General features: G+C 28.8%; 1 protein-coding gene across 3 annotated transcripts in view; it reads right to left on the bottom strand.

Annotated features, from left to right (window-relative positions):
* The window catches only part of LOC142322167 (transmembrane protein 209), a 61,246-nt gene that overhangs the window by 4,982 nt on the left and 32,104 nt on the right, over positions 1–24,160 (bottom strand). For all 3 annotated transcript variants that reach the window (XM_075360934.1, XM_075360933.1, XM_075360935.1), the window contains 4 exons: positions 22,232–22,357; positions 13,764–13,891; positions 8,935–9,163; positions 2,698–2,795 (listed from right to left, as the gene is read on the bottom strand). In XM_075360934.1, coding sequence (XP_075217049.1) covers positions 2,698–2,795; positions 8,935–9,163; positions 13,764–13,891; positions 22,232–22,357 — 581 coding nt within the window. The remainder of the gene's footprint in view (positions 1–2,697; positions 2,796–8,934; positions 9,164–13,763; positions 13,892–22,231; positions 22,358–24,160) is intronic.

The raw sequence follows: 24,160 nt of genomic DNA, 5'->3' as shown, positions 1-24,160 counted from the left end.
GTTCTTTGAGTGCGTTTAACATGCGTATCAAGTGGGCTGAAGAAAATAAAGTGTCAGCTGCTGATATTTTAACATTAAAATGTTTGCGAGAAAATAATTTTAAACCGTCAATTAAAGCAACAAAAAAACAAATTACTATTGACCAGTATTTATCTGTTAAGTAAATAGTTGTATTATTATTTTCTTAGTAAAATTACAACAGTTATTCAAATTAATAAATGTATATGAAAGTATGTAATGTTTTCTGTTGGTTATTCCAGTACGTAATCTGGCACCAGGGCTGCCTATTTGTTGGTTTATTGACAGCCTACTGTATAACTATTCTGCAGGAAAGAAATAACTTAAAAAAAAAATTATTTTCAGAAAATCAATTTAAACATTTTTAGATGAAAAAACAATGTACATTGAGTTATGAATTGATTCTGTCAAAAAAAAAAAAAAAATCATGGACTTGTGCCATTTTGAAATTCATAGATTCAATTGCATGCACTTTTTGTTAAGTTAATGAATGAAATGTTGAATCGTTTTAAAAATGTTTGAATTATTTTACAATACATCTACTTAACTGAGAAATTACTTTTTTCTTTGATATACTAAGAAATCTTCTCTAAGTAAATTCTTAGAATTCAGTTATTTATTTTATTTTTTGCTTAATGAATTACTTCACCACAAATCTTAAGTATGGGAATATGAAAATGGTAATTTTGTAGCAAATGAAAAATGCCATATGCCCAACCAGGATCTCCAGATGAAAAACTGAGATGCTACATTTCATCACAGAGATTGGTGCTTGGTATCAAATTACACACACTAATTTTCTGATTTCAGACCAATGAATATTCCCTCTCTCAACTTAGCATCATATAAGTGCAGAAATCTAATACTTCCACAAAATTCTTCATTATTCATAGTTTTATACATAAAGATGGTAAAATAGCTTGATTAAGTCCAAAAAGAGGTATATTCCTAAAATTTTGTTGTCCTTAATTAAATTATTTCTTTCTTTGGTAAGTCTTTAACAAAGTTAAGCAATGCTGATTGGTAGCAAATTGTTCCATAAACTTACGAAAGAGTATTTTGTAAAACCATCATATAGACTGAGAAGCCCATCATGTAGATTGAGAAATTTCATATCACCATAAATGTTCATCATTCTTAATAGTTTTCAAAATAAGTAATGCACTTCCAAATGTTTTCTTCATTCCTGCACCGTGGACTACTGGTAGAGGATCCTCTGAAGTATTATCTGAAAGGTAATTACCAGAGGCTAAACAGGAAAAAGAAAAGGACTACTGGTAGAAAGGTAAACTTATTTGAATAATGCAACAGTGACTTTAAACTATTTTTGAAAGACTACAAATAAATGCCATTATCAACAGCCAATATAATGCTCATCAAACTCAGCCATCACAGCAGAAACAAATTAATTAATTAATTAAGCCATCCACATTGAAGAGTTTCATTAAGTTTTGGTTTCTGTTTTTACACAATGACATTTTACTATGTCTACTAAATCCCATTCCTTCAAGCATGAATCTAGGAGTTCCCCTTATTGTTCAGATAAATACAATGAACTTTATACTGTAACTGTATTTTAACTGCAGCATGTAGTTAAAGTCTTAACATCAATAATATAGGAAATCAGTCTTGAATAAGTACATAGTATGTCTTTTATGTGCTAAAATTATATTGATGTAACACATAACTTTATTAGATGACAACTTGAAAATGTGATGCTATTCAGATTCCAGAATCTATTTTAATGTGCAAATGGCATAAAAAAAACATAAAACACCTCTTTCCTTTCCAGTTCAAAAAATCAGGTGCAATTCATTATCATTTGTAGTTTAAGCATTTGTAGCAGCATTATCAGTGTAATTATTTATTAACATTTTTACAGATTTCCTTTCCAAATCAATAATTTATTTTTTTATGATTTTGTAATATTTAAAAAGGTTTTGTATAATTATAGTTCAATTCTCATGGACTAATCTTTTGTTTTTTCATACAGTTCGGAATGTTGTTTTATTAAGAATTTTCTATAGCAAATATACGAGATAAACAAATAAATATATACATATAAAATCTTAAAAAGTAACATACTTGAATAATTTCAAGGGCTTAATTTGATTGTTCATTATAACAAATATTTTCAATTAGTTTTAAAAACAGTTATTGCATAAAAATACTGTCAGACCTAATGATTATAAATGACCTTTTTTACAGTTTCAATCAGTAACAAATCTTTTAAATATTTTCCCATTAATCAAAACACCTTCATTGTTGAGGTTCATGAAGAACATTATTTAAAGCTGGTTGATTAAATATCCAATAATTTTTCACGGTGTGTTAAGTAATAAGGTATACAACTTTTTCAATTTTACTTATATATTTTGACTTAATTTAGAAAATAAGATAAGATATTTACAATAGAATGATGAATGAAGCATTACAAATTTATGGTTACATGATTATCATATATTTATTTATTATTTCTCAAATAACCAAATGGCTATGTCCAGTTGCAACTTCCCTATTCCTTTTTTGTTATAAGAAATATACTGTGGAAAAATGGCAAGCCCGATTAGGGTTTGATCTCAAAAACTTCTGGATGAAAGGTAGAGACAATACTATTCTATTTGAGGTCAATGGAAATATCATTAAAACAGGTGGAAATAAATTTTGCAAATAACTCACAGCAGCATCAGTTGGAAGGTGTTCTCCCCATTCTTTTCCTTCTAAACTTCCTCCACTATTCCATTTAAATTCACTCATACAACCACCTCTTGCCAATTCTGAAAGTATAGATAATAATATAATAAATAACTTAATCACTGGATTATAATAAATAGTTTATGAAAATGAAAATACTGAATTATAATAGCTAATACGAATAAATAATGATTAGTACTTCTTCTTGAGATTTCTGACAGTAAGCCATAAGGATTTATTCAGTTCCTTTTCTTCTAAGAGATATACATTTTTTACTTAGTGCATTAAGTAGATAAATATGAATATTACAGAATTCATATCTACACTGTATTTTATAATTTACATACTGTATATTACATCGCATAGAATATAAGGCACTATTACAGAATATATCTAGACTTTGGAACAATTATAAAAATTTAAATTACAAATACCAACTTCTAGAACACTTATTTTAAAAAGGATTAAAAACATTTTAGTTTTTCTTTCATGCAATAATTTTTTTTTGCAACTAATCTTAGCTTAATTCTTTTAATCAATTTATTTTTTGCCTGTGAATACTGAAACACACTTTTTGTGGATCTTTAACACAACTATTCTATTCAGTTTTAATAATAAATGACCAGTTCAATAGTAATTGATATTTAAACCCACTTACCAACAATCCTTTAATATGTACTAGTGCTTTCGGAAACGAATTACATCTTTAGGAACTTAAAATTTTTATTTTTATTAACTAAAACTTGGTCGTCATGAGTAGAATTATTGTGTAAAGTGTGTAAAATATATAAAGTTGGTCGTCATGTATTAAAATTGTGTCAATTTAATGTCCTGTCATAATGAATGTCTCCACCGTTATGGTAAAATGGGAGGGGAACGGTATGGTCAACTCACTCTATAGTTATTGTTTAGTACTTGTTTATATAATACATCATTTTCAATTCTTGTCTGTTCATTTATTAATTTATCATTATTAAGATAAATTGGTACTTTTCTAAGTTATTGGTAATGTGTATATTATTTGAAAAATCAAGAATGTCAATAAAATTATCTGGGTTATAATTATGGTTGTTATTTATAATATGCTTAGCGAAATTAGATTTTTCTTTTGACCTTTTTTTATTCCATTGATATGTTCTTGTATTCTAACTGAGAATGACTGACTGGTCTTTCCAATGTATTTTAATTCACAATCTGCAAATTTTGAGCTATATACGCCTTGTCCATCTAAATTATTACCATTTTTTATTGCTTTAGATAGATCTGTATTGTTTATATGTTTTATTATTGGTTATATATACAGTTTTTAAAGCAAATAATTTAAATATTCTGTTGAAATTTCTATAATTTTTGCCCTACACTTGATTTTAATATCTTGCCACTGCTATTGTTTGTAACCATTATAAATTTAGACTAAAATAGGCTCATAGGGCTAATTAAATTTGTTACTTTATTTGTATTATATATTTTTATTTTATAAATTTTGTATTACGTTGACGGACAATTTTAAAAGTGCAAGGTTAAATGAATTTATTCAGAGAAGACTGATTATGGATTATCACGGCATGATTCATTTCCTATCGCACATTCTTCCTAAAAATAAAATGTTATCATAGTATGACATCATGCTCTCAATGGGAACAAACTTTTCCCACAGAAAGCGTTACGTTAGTGTGTGTACACGCACTCACATAGACTGAGTAATTCTCAGAAATGGTGGTGGGGGTTAGACTGGGGGACCATCGGAAAGACGCAGTTTATGTTTGGAAAACTGTGCAGGAGGTTTGCAATTTACGCTTTATTCTGGATACAGGTATGATAAATTATTATTAAAGGCCTCTCCACAAAAATACTTCAATGAATCCATTACAATATTACTAATCTGTCGACTATTTAATAAAGAACTATTAAAAATGTTACTTGTTATAATGATAAATTATATTCAAAACTATAACTAGAATTAATTTCGGATTGGCCAATTCTGTATTAGTTAAGTATTAATAAGATGATTTGTGAAATTCTGATATGCAAATATCAAAATTCAAATTGATAAATAATAAGGGTTCTATGAGTTTCAAGTACATTAATAATGGGTATTCTGAGCCAAACATCCATTATGCAAAAGAGTTTGTTTTATATGTTCCTTTTATATGTTTGTTTGTTATTTTGTAATTTTTATTTATAATGTTTCATAATCAATAAATAATGTATAATTATTCATTGCTGTTGGTAACATTTTTTGATGTGTTGAGTTACTGTAACTAGTTTTATGTAAAACTCAAGAGAGCAATCTTAGGATATAAACTTATCAAGCAGCATAGTTTTAGTACATTGTTTCGCAAATCCCAACATTAGTAAATTCATTTTTTTTAAACAAATTCTTTAAAAATTTTTATTTTTGTAAAAAAATTTTAATTTGGTGTAGTATAGAAGCTTACAAAATGGCGCCTGACCAGGGACCAGAAGCTTACATCCTTAATTTTATTAATCTTTTATGAAAATTTTGTATTTTATTCTATTATGTAATTTATCTGTTAAATTTTTTTATATCCGTTCATTACGGCGATGTAGTTATTATTTATTTCCGTTTTTAATTTTATATCTTACTTTAAATATTTTAAGGCTCTATATATTAAGGTATTATTAATGTGGCCATTTTTTGGTTCCAAGGATGAAAGGATTCATAATGGATTATTGTATTTTGCTAGGTGGGTTTCCTAAAAATGTCAAAATTTAGTTTACTTTTATAATCTTTGTTAATTTTCATATCTAAAAAAATTTATACTATTATTCTCTTGAGTTAAGGTAAACTTGATATTACTATTTAAAGAATTCATTTCATTTAATATTTTACTTTCATCATCTTATATAACTAAAAAAAATGTCATCAATGTATCTTTTATACAGTAAAATTTGATATTTGTTAATAATGTTACATAAATTATTATTTTCTAGGTCATTTATAATTATATTAGCCAATATTGCAGAAAGTGGAGAACCCATGGTGAGACCTTTATCTTGTATATAATACTTAATTGATATTTGGCCTGCATCACTTATCAAGTGTAAGAACAATAAATTTTCTATTATCTACAAATTATGCTAAGAAAATAATTTTGAATAAAATGCTTTTAATAATCTTTAGCTTAATTATATACCACTCAGTCAACCTATTAGCTTCATGTACTAACTTCTGTCTTTTATATGATTTTCTTGTCAACTATTGTAACAAAATACCCATTTTTTCTTACACACTTAAGTTAGTGTGTAAGAAAAAACATTTATGTGCAAGCAAAAATAATTGAAATCTGTATAAGTAAAGAGTAATTCCAAACTGCATGGTAATCTCATTGGAGATGATTTTATAGCCAAAAAATAAGAAAAAACTTTACATAAACATAATAGGTCAGAAAACAATTCGTTAGAATTTAGGCTTGTGAAACATTTAGCCCTGCTACCTGTTCCTTCTGTGAAATTAAACTGTACTAAAATTCTTGGCTACAAATCGACTGGTAAATTTGCTGCTTCCCTGAGGTTTCTCATCTAAGAAACTAAATAAAAAAAATGGTTCCAGACCTCTATCTCATTCAGGTTTTTAGGAAAAGCAGGGTAAAACACAAAAATGTTTTATTGGAAAATATAATTTTTTAGGTTTGGAATAAAATAACTTAGTTAATTTACTAATAAACAAATAAAAATTGCTAGTCATCATTGTAGAGAATTTAATTCGGAGAATATTGAAGTACATAACATCTATTAAAATTAAACACACATTTGAGAAGTTCAACTTTAATAAAAAACAAAACTAACAAACTGGATTGGAAAAGTGATATGATTTTAAACAGAACAATTTACATATAATGCTGAAAATTGTAAAAATAAATTTTGAAAGACATCTTTCTGAAACATGTTAAAAATGTTTACTTTATCAAGGTTAGCAATAAGAGCTGATCAACAATTAAGTTTAGCGTCTAGTATTTGAATATTCATTTGAAAGGTGTTTGTGCTGTGATTGTTTGGTCAATCATTCACCATGGATGATACCACAAATTTGTTTTTATTTGAAGAGTTGACGGACATGTTAATTTACGGTAAAGTAAATAAAAATGGATTGGCTGCTGTGTATGAATATTGGGAAAATTATCCAAATTGAAAAGTACAGAATCATAAAACATTTGAGGTTTTGGAGAGGCGAGTTCGAGAAACAGATATGCTTCAACCATGATTTGATACTGGTCATGAATGTTTTGGAGAAATGCCAACGCTGATGAAGCAATATTGAATATGGTACAATAATGTCCCACTGCGTTTATGTTTTGCAATCAAGTGTGTGGCAACATTACAGGGGTAACAATTGATCCCATTCCATGGAACACATATACAAGAGTTATTACCGCCTGATTTTGATAAAGGGATAAAATTCTGTTGACGGTTAATTAGAAAATGTAAACATCATTCTAATTTCTTAAGCAATATTCTAATTACTGATGAATCCTGTTTTACAAAAAACGACATTGTAAATTATTTTAACACTCAGACATGGGCAGAAGAAAATCCCCATGAGACTGCTACAAGTCATTTCCAATGCCCTTTTTCATTAACGTGTGGTGTGTGGTCTTCTTGGTGATAATGTCATAGATGCTTTTTTCCTTCCGCCAAGAAGATATTCCACTTGCAGATACGAGGTCTGTAAAGAAAGTAATGAGACTGGTTCAGAAAAACTTTTTATTTACTATCCAATTAAACATGGAGTGTATCACTTTTGAAATAGTTCCGTTGGGAAACCTTGCAACGTTTCAAATGGTTTTTCCATTCTTCATAGCAGTGTTGGAACTCAGAAACCGAAATATCCTTCGAATGGTCAATTACATATTTTTTTAATCTTTTCTACTATTCCAAAATGGTGTCCTTTGAGATGTTTTGTTAAATGTTAAAGTTGTGAACAGGAAAGTTGCAGGGACTCAAGTCACGTGAATAAGGTGATAGAGGAACTACAGGAATGTTTTTCTTTGCCAATAACTCATTAATTGAGAGTGCAATATGACAAGTTGCATTGCCATGGTGCAGCATCCAGTTGTCTTTGATGGCTGGTCTCACACAGGCAACTCTTTTCCACAGTCTTTCAAGAATTTCTTGGCAAACATATTGATTTACAGTTCTGTAATCAATCTGACAGTTAATCGCCAGTTGTACCATATCAAGTCTCTGATTCACTCAACACTGTCGTCAGTTTTTGACATTAACGGTCTTCTAGAGCGTGGATCGTCTGCAACTGATTCCTGGTCGTCTGAAAATGCTTTAACGCACCTAAAAACTTGGGCTCGTGACAGAGCGTCATCTCCATATGCCCTTTTCAATTTTCAAAAAGTTTCAGAAGCATTCTAACAAAGTCAACACAAAACTTGATTACACAATGTTGCTCATAATTAGTATCACTAATTTTTGTAATGCACAACAAAAACTCGTTACATGAAAAGTTTGTTTACATCTCACATGACAACAATGGACTAAAAATATTAATACCTAATATAAATCAGCTGTTCATGTAACTATGTTTTTTCTTGAATTTCAATGTCACCTTTTTCTTATTCTTTTATCTTCTTTACCGTTAGTTTTCTAAACAAGATTGATACTTTCTCCTTGAAGCTCTCAGCAAGCTGTAATACCTTTCTAGAATAGTCACTTCATTTAATATCCCTAACTTTTGTCTCTGTATATTATATCTCTATATCTCATTAGGCCACTAATCTTTTCCAACAAATTTTAAACAATGAGATGGTTGTTTACACAGAAGCTGCCCTCAACTGAAGAACTGCCATGAGAAAAATTAAGCACAACTTTGCAATAGACTACACACATTCCATTTTTTTTTTATTTCTAAAAGCAAATGGTAAAACTTGACTACATACTTTGCTTCAAAGATAGTTAATAAACTTCTTTCACTGCTCCTTAGATTGAGTTTGTGACTTCTTTTTCTTTAATGTAATCTTTTACCTCTTAACTATTCTCAGGGATAAATTAAATAAATAACATTGATAATTTTATCTAGTTTAAATAAAATTTATTAAAAAAAAGTAGAGAAGACATTTGACAACAATATCAATAAAATGAGTAGATAGATTTATATAACATTTCCTCCAGTAGACTGTGGTCTATTTAAATCAAAAGAAATAAACAGTGTATTCTACATTTCAAAGAACAGTAATAATAGAAAGTTACTACCTCGTATGCGTGAAACGGTATACTCTTGATTGGCAGATACTTCCAAGAATGGTACTACGCAAGGTAAACTTGGTATATTCTGCACAACTTGAGGAATTTGAGCCGTCTTACGAAGTCTATCCAAACCGACTTCACCAATACATATATCGACTAGACCATATGCTATAAGTGAAGCATTCACAGATTTAATCTCTGTTACAAGGCGTTCAAGAATAGTCTGCGATATCCACTGAAATAGCAACAAAAATACCTTTCAGTAATATAATAAATTAATTATTTAAGAATATTTTGCAAAATAATTATTTTAAGTAAAAAATATAGCAGAACTTTACTTACTTGAATCTATATTAACAGCAACGATAATATTTGGTTTTAATTTAAAATAAACTTGCCAGTATTTTTTTTGTAATGTCTGATGTGAGAAGTTTCCTAATGACAGCTTATTCAAGAAAATGTTTTAATGTGTTACTTAAATGTTTTTATTTCACCTAACATCTGCCATTATTTAATAAAATATTATACTGCAGCAGAATGTATATGATTTACAGACTGGAAAAAAAATTTGATAAAAATGCTTCTCTATACTTTTTTTTCTTCAGTCATTTGACTGGTTTGATGCAGTTCTCCAAGATTCCCTATCTAGGGCCAGTCGTTTCATTTCGGTATACCCCCTACATCCTACATTCCTAACAATTTGTTTTACATATTCCAAACGTTGCCTGCCTGCACAATTTTTCCCATGTACCTGTCCCTCCAATATCAAAGCGACTATTCCAGGATGCCTTAATAAGTGGCCTATATAATAAGTATCTCTTCATTTGTCATTTTATCCACACATATGATTTTTTTACATTCTCCTACAGCATCACATTTCAAAAGTTTCTAATTTTTTCTTCTCTGTCCAAGTTTCACTTCCATATAAAGCTATGCTCCAAAAATGTTTTCCTGACGTTTAAATTAATTTTTGATGTAAGCAAATTATATTTCTGACTGAAAGCTTATTTCGTCTGTGCTATTCAGCATTTTATCACTCCTGCTTCATCCATCTTTAGTAATTCTACTTCCCAAATAGCAGAAGTCTTCTACCTTCGTAATTTTTTCTTCCAATTTTTATATTCAGTGGTCCATCTACATTATTTCTACTACATTTCATTATTTTCGTTTTGTTCTTGCTTATTTTCAAATGGTAGTTCTTGTGTAGGAACTCTCCAAATATAAGAGCATATAAAAAGGCAAATTCAAAATTAACTAATTTACCATTACATCTAAAAAAAAAAAAAAAACAAATATAAACTAAATTTGTTACATCTTTATTCTTGACTGATGGTTATGAAAATTACTTAAATTATAAACTTTTTAAATGACAAATCACATTAACTTTAATTAATGTTTTCACTTTCTTGTGACTTGTGCTAGTCTCCTCCTAACATCAATTGATCACTGATGCTGGCAGTTTTTTTTATTTAAGCAGACAAGAATTTAAAATATGGTTAAAATTGTTGGACTACAAGTGTGTTTATTTAGCATATCACTGTTGATTGTAAGTATATTATACAATAATCTTCAAGTATGTTAATAAAATATATCTTTTTTGTGTGTATTTATACAATAAGATTGTTTTCAATGTTGGTGGATTTGTGAGATGTTTGGATATCACCATACATATAGTGGACATTTGATAGACAACTGATTGATCCAAATCACAAATCAATTAACATTGACAACAACCTTGATATTACATATACATATTAAAAAAAATCTGAAGATATTTAACCTTATGAAAACCCCAATAGCAATTATTAAATGAATAAACCAAATTCAAATCAATCACACTTTTCAATCACATTCTAAATATGCATCTGCCAACATCAAACCACTACTATAATACATCTATTGATGAAAGAGTGAGAACAGCAGCTCCAATAGGTGAAGGTAATAGCAGAAGTAATTGATGATATCAAAATCTATATTTTAAAAACATAGGGTGGGGTATATTTAAAACAGCCTGAGGTGCTTGGTTTGACAGCTAGTTAATTTGACAAACTGTAAGTGATTAAGATCAATTTCTTTGTACATAGCGCATGTACCTTTCTATGATTAAATCCTATGCTATGCTTCAAATGTTATTGTACTACATTAGTGAAGAATGGGTTAATGCTATTAATAGTATAACAGTGAAATATTGTCAACTACTACAATATTGTTTCCGTCAACATGGAAACAATTCCCCATTAATTATTAACTACAACTAAATCCCACTTGTGTTTCAGTGTTAACGTATAGGCCTACTGTTTTTTATATCTATCCAATGCTATTAGTGTTTTATCAAGGGCTAAGTTTTTACCTTTACTTTTTGAATAAAATACACCATATTCAATAAAATATCATATAAATGTATTATAATTTAAAGAAAATAAGTAATTAGAAATAATTAATAATAATTAGTTTTTATTAACAACTAATTATAAAAATTTATTAAACAAAATAATAAAAATGCCAGCCTCAGTGGCACGAGTGGTAGCATCTCAGCCTTTCACCTGGAGGTCCTGGGTTCGAATCACAGCAGCTGATGTCTGTACATCTCATTAAAAATAAAATAATTTCAACAATTATTTTTAACCAATGAGAAATATTTAAATGCAAATTTTAGTAGTAAAAATATGCACTTATACATGAAATTAAACAGCTGTCAAATAAGTATAGTATATCTCTGGTAAAAACACACACAGATGATGAAGACAGAAAACTGAAAACTATAAAAACACAAAATTGATAAAGGTAGAAATAGGACTATATTTAATATTACTTACAAAATCTAACAGACTAAAAAAATCTTCACACTTTAAAGAGTCTAATTTTTACCATATCAAAGAAACAAATATTTAAATATAAGAACTACTATACCATCATTTTAACATTTAATGCATTGCAAAACATCATTAGGATAATTTACTGACATAAAGATGTGATAAGTCATATTAGCTATAGAACTGATTGGTTTCAGAAAGAGGACAGATACTAAAAAAACTAATTCTTATATTTTAAATAATCTTAGACTGTGATAAAAAGAATTGAACCAACTTCAGGCAGGCATTAGCAGATCTAAAGAAAATATTTGATGTGTAAAATTAAACAGATGTGATTCCTCACATCTGTTAACATTTTTGATTTAAATATAGAGAAAAAACATTTTAATAATCTGTGTACAAGAATCATAAAGCAGAAGATGATGAAAAGCTAGTTCTGATTGAAAAAGGAATGAAATAAGTATGTACTTTGTCCTGTCCTATTGCTTGTCAACTTGCACATACATAAACCAATACATCAAAGTAGAGTAAGTATCCAGGGAGAAAAAAATAAAGATGTTAAGATTTGCTGATGACATTGTTATTTTGGATAAACCCATGAGTGAAAAAAAATACGAAATGGTATGGATTTATTGATTGGTAGGAGAGAAATTTACTAAAGTAAAAGTAAAGTAAAGTGAAAATACTAAAGTAAGATAATGAAATCAGACAGAAAACAAGATACGAGGCTTGCTGATAAATTTTGCATATATATGCGTAGCATGGGAATGAAGATATTGGAATGAAATAAAAAATAAATAAAAGTACAATACCTTAGCTACAAAAAGCAGAATTTATTTTTCAATATAATACCCGTTCAAACTGATACACTGTTCCGAACATGTGACAAATTTTGCATTCCGTCACTGAAAAATTCTGGTGGTCTTTCTTGAATCCAAGTGGCCACAGCTTCTTTCATCTCATCATTGGTGATGTAATGATTACCTCTGAGATCCCTCTTGAGATAAGGGAAGAAGTGGAAGTCACATGAGCCAAATCCGGTGGATATGTGAATGCAGAATAGGCTCAAACTTCAGCTTGGGGAGAGCCATGAGAGCGTTTACATGGTACCCATTGAGCACAGATTTTACAGTAACACAATTGCTAAATAATATGGCCTACTCATTCTTTAGATATGCCTTACTGAATAGCAATGCATTGCTGCGTGATTTGCCAGTCACATTGAAGCAAATTGTCCACTTCCTTTCGATGTTTCTTGTCAGTCACAGAAACTGGTCTGCTGCAAGGTGTGTCCTCAATTGTTGCTTTACCATTTTCACAATCATGAAATTTTAACACCCACCTATTCACAGTACTCCTGTCAATAATTTCACTACCATAAACTGCTTTTAAATAATGGAAAATATTCATAAGAATCACATTTTTTGCTATTAAAGAATTGATCACTGCACGCTGCTTTAACCTTGTTGACATATTGACAGTACTCAACTCTATTTTAACTGCTACTGAAAACAAACCTGTAAACGGATTTCAATGCATTACCGGTGGTTTGTAGAGGGGGATTTTAGGTGTCATGTGCTGTCATGTCCAACTTGATAGAACCTTTTGTCTCCGTGTAGCACATTAGTGTGCAAAATTTATCAGCCGTGCCTCGTAATTTCATTATTTAGTAGAATTATAAAAGATGGACACAGTAATGCAAACATATAAGATATTAATCTAAAAAATGACAGGCTTTCTGCTTCTGCATTAGAAAAACGTTTCTACTTTAAGTAATTATTACTAAGATTTTTTCCATTTTATTAAAGGTTTTAATGTGCATATACCAAATAACTGTCTATGGATGCAAAATTTACATTCTAAAATTATAAATTTAGACAAAATGTCTACAAATTGATGCAATAAGGTACTTTTAGTGATTGCAAGAAAACCCTTTAAAAAAGTGACTGTAATAGATTTTCCAAACAGTTAGCTCTCAAAACATACAGATTTTTAATTCAGTAGTAAATAATCCTCACTGACCATTCTAAGTTTTGCAGTCCACTGCGTTAAATTACTTGTGTTAATCCTTAATCTTCGCCAAATCTCAGCATCACAATGTAATGATGATCCTGGTTCATCTGATGAACGAATAGTATTCGTCGCTTGTTCTATTTAAACAAAGTAAATTTATTAAATAAAAACGATTAAAACTGCATCAACCAAATAAACAAGTAGAATAAATTATATTAAAACCAATGATTAATAAAATTGTAATAACTAACATAATTTATTTAATATAGGACAATACATTCTCATATTGTTGAAAATTATATTATAATTGTCATGGAGCATTATGAGCAGTCATAGTTAGGCTGGTGCAATTAGTGCACTGCACCATGGCCCTCAAATGAGGGCCCCAATAAAGGTGGGGTTCCTGTTCAAAAACATTTTGAAGATATCCTGTGGTAAAAAAATACATGTCAACTGAATATATTAATTAAAGCTATTCCTTATTATTGCTGCAACAGCATGTGAGAGAATTATTTCAAAAAACCAAAAAATATTCTGGCAGGATAGTGGTTAAGTGAAGGGAGATTCACAGTGTGTCCACTATGTCGTCTGTATGTTTATGCATTTGGCAGTCATCTGAGTTACTTGTCTGACCACAATGCGCATGCGTTGTTGCTGGCTCTAGCTTTCTGCCTATTCCATTCAAGTCCACACAAATCTGTCAATAGTGTTATGTTAGTTAATATTTATTGATGCTGATGAATATGAATGAACTGTGAACTTGTCATTAATAACTGCTTTTGAAATAAATTTGTAATAAAGCAGTGAAGCATACATATCAAAGTGGTTTATAAAAATGGCAAAAGAAGAAATACGAACAAGCAGGTAAATGTTCTGGTTCTCTTTCAACATTGCTGGCCCAACCTACTGCTACAATTTCTGACATCACATAATCTAATGACAATATCTGGTAAGAATTAACACAAATATTGTAAATAACAATCTTGAAAACAAACAACATCAAGAAACAAATAACAATAATTTGAAATAACAAGCTTGAAAGATATTCTATTACTGTAAAATGTGTAATATAGCTTTAAACCTAAATAAATTTAATATGGTGAATTTGGTGACAAATATATTTCATTGAATCAGTGTGTAAGATTTTGTAGGTTCATTTCATTTGGCGACTTAATTCTCTTATCACGCTTAAATTAAAGCACAGTTTGACTGGTAACTCGCCGTAAAGGATAATCCACCATCGCCAAAAGGATACTGTACTCACAATCAATTAATTCCCATTATAGATTGTTTATTGGTTTAAAAAATCCTTTCTTCTGTCCTTCAGCCCAGCCCACAAAGTACTAAGCTATTTTTGAGGGATCAACAAATCAAGTAGTGGCATGTTACTTTGTTTTGTCTTTGTCTAAACTACTGATTCTCAAACTTTTTTGCCCAATACCCACATTGAGAATCAAACATTTTCTAGGACCCCCAAAATTTTTAAACTTACCATCTGTTAAAAATAACAACTGCAATTGCTGTTTTTAAACGTGGCATATCCTACTTCTACATTGAGCTAGATCAAAACCCTTTAATTTACATATTTATTTGTACCAATATGTTATTTAGATCGGGAGATATTTAGCATTAAAGACAAAACTGGCCTTTTCTCTTTAAAGTGGAATATTTTGGTTCAGAAAAATCATAGAGAAACATACAAAAAAGAGATTAAAGCTAGTTTTAAGCTTTTAAATGATTTTAATGCAGTTTACTGAAAAAATTTCATTTCCCCCATGCGCTCGATCAAATATGAAGAAAAACTTTCAAATTTCTAAACTTTTCTTCTCACTGAATCTTTATTTTTAATTTGATGATTTTTGAAATCTGAGTAAAAAAAAGTCATAAAATAGAATATTCAAATTTTATTTATTTTTATTCATCTCTCTAAGCCTCTTGGTTGCACAGTTAAAGTAGTTTGAATTCAATCATTTTTTACCGTAAAATATAGGTGTCCCATCAATTTTTTGTACTGGTGTGGTAGGTGTTAAATTTTAGTTTGAAAAATCAGGAAAACATAATTTTTGTCCATTTTTTAATCAGTCATTTGCCTTCCTAGATCACCTGAACGCCCCCAATTTCTGTGGGCCTTCTATCGCACCCCCCTGAAGGCTTCCAGCACCCACAAGGGAATGTTATCACCCACTTTGAGAATGAATGGTCTGAACGAATAGAAATTGACAGTTATTTTAATAATTCCTGATGCTGACAAGAATGAGTGTTTGACATAAGTCAAAACCAAAACCTACAACGATCAAATGCAAATGTTATACATAAAGATAATGATCTTTATCAATTGAAATTCAACTGACAAATGCCAACCTGTGATTCAAGTGGCAAATGCTACTGTTGTGGAAATTGGAGATAAAAGTGAGTGCGGTAGTATAAAAAAAAAATTAAACAATCCTTCTATTTTTTCCATATTTCTATTTTTACTTTAACAACATTTTTATTAATTAATAAATTACTACATCAAAAATCATAATAAAAAAATTATTAAAATTAGATTACTAATAAACCATAAATAACAAAATGAAACCAAGCAGTACTATTAGTTGCTGCTTGATTTATAGATACAACTTCAATGATCAGTGATGTAATGCTGTAAAAAATGCTTTCCATAGAGAAAAATTTGACTTTCCTAACTCTGTAACCGACACAGATAAAAAGGTGTACCATTGCTTCAGGACCAATGTCAACCTCCTGGGCCATTTCAGAGAGACAAACAATTCATATTTCCTCAAAAAGGAACTTCAGGTACCTGTAATCTGTGGAAAATCGGTTTACGTTATTGGAGGCATCTAAAAGAACAAATTAAGACATATGAGAATTCACAATACCATATTAATTCTTAAGAGCAATGGAGAAATCAAGGTGCTGCAGACAAAGTTTTAATTAAAAAATTGAAAGATTAGCAGAACTTTTAAAAAGGGTTATTGATATCTCATTCTTAAGTCATGTAGAACCTTCCACTTCATTAAAAAGCAAAAACATGGATGACTCAAACAATGGGAACTTTCTTTCAATTATTGAACTTCTCTTTGAATTATGACCCTATTTTAAAATAACTATCACAAAAGCATTGTGGCTCTGTAAATTACTTGAGCCCTACTCTTCAAAATAAAGTAACATCTTTATTAGCTGATGTTCTGAATAAAAATGTATGAGAAATAAGAAGTATGTCATTTTTTCAATAATTATGGACACAACATAAGATATAGGTAAGAGTGATCAGTTGAGCAAAATTTTCTGTTATGTTAAAGCAACTAATGATGAAAATGGAAAACCTTTAAAAATAAAGATATGCGACTCGTTTACTTCTTTTATAGCAGTAATATATTACACAGCTTCTGGACTTGTAGAACAAATAATCAAATCTATTACGGAAAAAGATCTGCACATTATGAAATGCTGAGGTCAAGGATTTGATGGAGCTGCCATGAGTGGAGTGTATAATGAAGTTCAATAAAGAATAAAACAAATTGCACCCTGTGCTTATTTTGTCCACTGTGCCAGCCACAACTTAAATTTAACTCTTATAGATGGTGAAGAGGTTAACCAAGAAATAGGGCAATTTAAATGGTTCAAAATGTCTGTAGCGTTTTTGGACATAGCACTGTACAGAGAGAGAATTTAAATGCCTATTTGCAGTCAACATCAAATGTTACTTTGAAAAACACTTATTCCTACTTTTTGGACAGGAAGTTATGATGCTGTAGATGCTCTTAAAGAGATATTTACTCATGTTCTGAAAGCTTTATCTCTTATAATATTGAACAACAAAAATTTGAAGGAAAGAAATGAAACTACTGACCTGAAGAAAGTGCTTAAATCCTTCAGATTTGTTTTAATAAGGTAATTAAAGGTAAAATTTTAGAAAACAAATACTACCTCAAAATCACTACAAGCAGAATTTCTAGATATGACATCTATGACCTTTTGGGTAATGCTCTTTTAGAGATAAACAACAATCGAAGATCTTTCGATTTATTACTTTAAGAGGAAGCCAAAATCTGCTCAAAATGAGAATATCGACTCAGTTTTCAAACAAGCATTAGACGCAAATATGGCAATTCAACCCCTTCTTTTTAGGTTCTATTGATGATCAACAGAAAAAAAAACTGAAAATTTTCCAGAAAACTTTTGTGATGATATAACACACTTGTTTAGATCACAAATATTATCACTTCAGATCTAAGTGATAATATTTGTGATCTAAACAAGTGTGTTATTAATTAATAAACACACATGTTTTAATTATTAAAAACATGACCGATATGAAACCGCTTGCTAACCTAATGATGATTGAAAATAGTTCTTTGACTTCTAGCTATTCTGATGTATGTACTGCTTGTTGTATGAACTTAACTGTTCCTGTTACGGTGGCCAAAGTTGAAAGATCATTTTCTCAATTTAAACTGATCAAAAATTACCTTTCAAGTTCTTGATTCAAGAATGCCTAAATGGTTTGGCTCTTTTGTCAACAGAAAATGAAAGGGTCCGACATATTAACATTGATACACATTGATTCTTGCCAATATGAAGTCAAAAAATAAAATGTACAAATCTCATGTTTAATCAATGTTTTTACTGTTTAATAAATAATTTATTTTCTGATATCAAGAAAATTTGAACTTCAAGCTTTGTTAAACTTTAGTCTTTGTTTTTATTATTTTAAATTGTTCTTTAAAAATTATTTTATGTTTACTACATTAATGCCTACTAGCAACAAAGTTAAGTAATATTTAGTTACTTAAATTTTATAAAAAATTCAATTAATTTATCCATGAAAGACAAAGTTATTTTTATTTTAAAAACTTATTATTATTTTAGTTTGGTGAGACCTTAAGTTCTAAATAACACTTGTTCTGATCCTGTTGACCTTATTGTAATGATAAGTTAGTACCTAAACTTCTTAGACAAATAAAAATTAATTTTTTTTTAAACAAATAAAATCTAAATAAAAAAATTAATATCTCACTACTTGGTACCACTGTTTTCAAATTTGTAAAACTAAGTATTACAGATAATTAATTGTTTACATGTGGTTAAATCTAATTTATGAAATATGTGTGTAAATTTAAAATTCCTGAATTAATATATGGTAATTGCAGTTAGAGGCCCCATTTGGACCTTCTGCATGAGGGCCTCAAAGAACTTAGCTATGCTACTGGTTATGAGCTCTCCTTTCTTTGGGAAAAATCAATCACTGAGACATAGCGTTTATCAGTTATATGTTTTATGAAACTAAACACTTTTAACTTTCATTAGATAGAAGAACAGTTGGTTTTATTAGACTGGAAATAAATTAGTGTGGAAGTGTTTAATCCTTTAAGAATGAAAAACCTTTTTTGGAATTAAAAAAAAATGTTTAATGGTTTTAGAGATAGTGTTTAAAAAAAAATTACCACCGCTTAAGAGACAGTGATAAGTTGTATAAGATTTCACAAAACTTTTATTGCCAATATTTTGTAGAAATTTTACTTTATGTTTAAGAAAAATTTGTTCTATATATTAAATAGAAATTCAAGCACAAAACTAATTAATGCATGTTAAAAATATAACCAACTGTTTTCTAATTAATTTTAAAAAAGTTCCAAAGTAGGAAAAAATTTACAGTAGAGTATATGATTGTTATCATTTACAATCTGTTTTCAGTGATCTTGAAAGTTTTACAATTGGCCATGAAATTAACAGATTTTAGTAAAAAAAATTTTTAATTAATTTTTTACTAAATTTTCCCAATAAGCGTAATACTGGAGTAGTACCATTATCCTGGTCAGGCATGGCATTTTTTAATATGTTACCAATTTCTACTGGGCTAATGACCACAGATGTTGAAACTCTTTCATAACAAACAATTACCATTAAAATGAAATAAGCTTATCAGAATATCCTAAAATGCAGCAGGAAATTCAAAAAGCATACATTTATAAAAGAAAAAACCCATTAGATTACTGTTTACAGTTAGCAAAGTTATTTTTTAACAGTCTTAATTGCAAATAAGTTTCTAGTGACATTCTTCATGGCAGTATTTACCATACCTCATACATAATCATCAGTTAGCTCTTTTTCATTTGCCTTTCATTATACAAATTTTCAGTCTTCCCTTGCTTTCCAAGTAATCTTACTGTTCCAGCTTCTCTATGATTATCACCATCACTTCCAATAGGACTAGAGAGTTCAGACTATGCTCGTTGTTCTTTTAATCAATTTACTGCCTCCCGTAACTAGACACAATAAATGGTATTCAGATTTACTCCATAAAAATCTTTTCTTTTTAATACAAATGCATTTAAGATCATTCTTGGAAGAAAAAAAATAATAGCTAACTTTTTCCATCATTTGATTATTCTTTGTTCACCTAGACATCAGTATGTCAATTCAAACTAATTTTTCTATAGATGTTTATTGTAGTAAATTCCAACGTAAGGTTAATTTGTTTTCTCCTTTACATAAATTCTGGACCTAATTTCTTCGTCCTACTATTTTATATTTATGAATACAAATAATAAAACAAACATTTTTTTTATATTTTTGTATGCCACAGAAACAAAATATTTTTTAAATAGAAAATCTTGTTGCCTACTGGAATTGTTGTTTAAATACTGTCCAATAGAGAACATTTATTTAAAATTATAAATTTGCCAATGGAAGACTAGAAAAAAGTTATCAGATAAGGAATGGTACCACTTGTTCAGTAACTTACAGAAAGATAAGAATTCTTAATTATATAAAACGCAAAGACAATTTTCTTTATTTCATATGTATTGCCATTAACTTATATTAAAAATTGCTCATGTAATACTTCAAAAGTAAATAATATAGGACCTACATTTATAAAATTATAGATGGGGTTCAATACCCCATCTATAACTGTGCTTTTAAGATATTTGTTGATATGGTGTGTATATGTATATGTATATATTATATATATATATATATATATATATATATGTTTTATGGCATACGAGGTGTGTTCAAAACGTAACGAGAATTTTTGTTTTTTGGAAAGAATTTTATTTATTCATCTACATTAATGTTATTTCCTTCAAATAGTCCCCATTAAATATTACACTTATGTCAGCACTTTTTCCAAACCCAAAACACTTCTGGAACTCAATCTTTGGAATAGTGTTTAGCTCTTTCAGCTATTCGCTTTTAATCTCATCTATGCTTTGTAAAACGGCAGCCCTTTAAGGTTCTCTTTATTTTTGGGGATAGAAAAGTTACATGGGACCATGTCTGGCGAATATGGTGGCTCAAAGAATTCGATTCTGCAATAACAAAAATAGGTTCCTATTTAAAAATATTAAGTTTCTCTTACAATAACCTTATCAACAACATAGGTTGTGAACGCGTATTTCCCCCTTGAAATGAAAAAACTTTAATAGGAAACATTTTCTCCTAAAATGTATAGTTTTTGAGATATACATGTGCCCCAATTTAAATGGACCACCAATATATAAATATTGTCTGCAATATAAAACAGGGAATTAAAATAGTATAGTCCTTTCAAAAAAATTTTTTTTCTTCTTACTTTCACTCGATTTTTCCATGAAACATCTGAGAAATAACAATCACTATTACTTGAAGTCATCACCATTTTAATGTAATATGGTCTTCATGTATTGTATTAAGTAAAGACAAATAGCATTGATAGTGATCAATGCTATTTGTATCACACATTTAAAGCAACGAAAAATCCATTTTATTTGTTATTGAAACTGCTGTTATATTAAACAGTGATGAAATTTGGATGCCATATTCTATATCTATGACATGTCGAAAATGTATTCTATGGTGCTCCAATTTATCTATAGTAGTAGGAGTTTGCAATATAAAATTAAAAGATAATTTTTATTTTTATCATAGAATAATCTCTTAAATAAAACCTCTTAAAATAGAAGGGTTTAAAGTTAAAAATTATTTCTGTAAACCTCTAAGCATATGTAAATACAGTTTATAAAAATAAAATATAATAATCGTTCCAGAATTCCATTATTTTTAGGAGTTGTAACAGTACTGAAATAAAATTATAATCTATACAGTTTAGGATACGAAGTAAAATTTTAAGAATTATGCAAAAGAGTATAACATGCAACTAATCTGATGTTAATATTACTAATTATAAACACTAATTAATAAACAAGACAGTATGACTAACAAGAAAATCTGAAGTATTATTTTTTACTAACATTATCAAACCAGTAAAATAAACAAAGAGATTATGCCTACATGTACAATATATACCATTATGTAATCTTTATAAAATCAAACATAAACTGCGCAATAATTTTAGAATTTCCTAAGAAAGGAAAGATTAATTTACTGCATCAGCAGATAAACTTTCTAAGGTACTTTCAATAAATGAAACTTATCATATTAGGTAAAACAATTTTCAAATTAAATTTAATTAAAAAAATTTACTGATTTACCTGGAGTAGAAATGGCAAGCTGATATGCACACCTTCGCAACATGGGTGTGGCTTCAGATGGACTTCGAGTAACAGGATGAGACCAAAACATACTTAGCAAGTTAGAGGGTTGTTCCATGCTAGAACCTACAAAAAAATTAATTTAATCGTGAGTTTTTAATTATTTTTAACACCCTATTCTAATTTTACAGCTACAGATTGTAATTTGAACTAAATAGTAAAAAATTCTTAAAATTAAAATCTGTAAATTTACAACAAGAAATAAAACAGTAATTTCAAAGAAACTGAATTTTTTTAATTACCACATTTTTCACATTTGATTATTTTAAGTGGGAAGTCATTTATACGATGAAATTAATTTTTTTTTTATAGTTTGAAAAACCTGCTGACATTCTAACAATGATAATTTTTATTAATACATTTAAAGAGAAAACTGCATCTATGTGTTAATTATAACTGCTTCAAAAAAAAAAAAAGCTACCTATCCAACATTACAGAAAATTCAGTTTGCAGCTATTAGTTTTATTTTTAATTTGAAAGCTAATTTGTTATACTGTTAACATATTAACAGTATATAAATACACAACTAATCACAGTACCTCCTAAACTTATTGTTCTGAAAAATTAGAATTTTGTAAAGGAATTTCACACATGTTAAATTCTAAATTTTTCTGAAAAATTCAACTTCAAAAAGGATTAAAATAGGAAATGGACTGAATATAATAAATCCATCAAACAGACAAAAATTGACGAAATCCAGAAATTGTGTTGTGATTTTTATTTTTTCACACATTCAGCCAGTGTAACTTTTTTTAACAATAATGAGTTAAAGGTCTTCAAATCCAAAGAAAAAAATTTTTGTTTACCTAAATTAACTTTATGAGTTGGTTGGGTAATACATAATTTGGCAAATTTGCAACTTGCCAAGAATTTAAGAGAAATCTTTAAACTACAATTTAGGCATTAACTGGTCCTAATGATGGTAAACCCTAGTCAGAAGCAGCTAGCAGAAGCATATAGGCTGATAGACCCTTCTTTTTTCTTCTCATAAGTTTATTAATTATTCCTTCTTCCTGGATAAATGTGATGCAAATTGGGTTAGACACCAACCATCTGCAATATCTTAATGCCTTCTAGTTAAAGGCAGGATAGCTGCTTTTTTATAATAGCTCAATGGGGTGCCAAATCTCTTTGAGTGTAAAAATTGATTAAGGATTCTGTTTCATAACCAAGGAAAGTTGTGGTGGCTATAAAAGCCAGGCTTATTTTTATACAATCAAACGTAATTTGACCCATAAAGGTTTAAAAAATAGTGTTGTCACCCTTATATATATGAACAGAAAGAAATTATGAATCGTCAAACAAAAAAATAACAAATGGTTTTCTAGCCAAACATTTATCTGAACCATTTTTTATGAATTACATCATCTGAGAGAACTAATTATTGTAAAGGGAAAATGAATACATCAAAATTTAACTTTATATATGTAATGTACATTATTTAGATGTTCTACTGTTTAGTAATAAAAAAAGATGATGAATATTTTTATTATTTTTTGACAAATTCTTAAATAATTATTTTTTATTTTAGCGAGGATATGTATATTTTGAATTAAATGTTCTGTAACATTTCTTAACAATAATATGGAAAATATGTTCTTTTTTTTGTTTCTCAAAGTGAAACGTTTTTTACAAGACTTTTACATTCAAATTACAGATTTGTAATAAGTATTTTTTTGATTAACCTTAGTTTAAGTAAAATAAACATCACAAATTTAATAAAAAATAAAATCCCACACAAATTAGAAAATGGACTTAAGTTTGTGCATAAAAACTTCTTAGGCGTGCTCTTCGTTTGATGTAAACCTCAGCTACATTCTGAATTTACGTTCAGCAGTAATCTGTTGGCATGTTAGTACTCCATTTACA

The sequence above is a fragment of the Lycorma delicatula genome, chromosome 3, assembly GCF_047948215.1.
Source record: "Lycorma delicatula isolate Av1 chromosome 3, ASM4794821v1, whole genome shotgun sequence".
Taxonomy (NCBI): Eukaryota; Metazoa; Arthropoda; class Insecta; order Hemiptera; family Fulgoridae; genus Lycorma; species Lycorma delicatula.
Note: the sequence above shows the minus strand (reverse complement) of the source record. Positions and strands in the feature narration are given on the sequence as shown.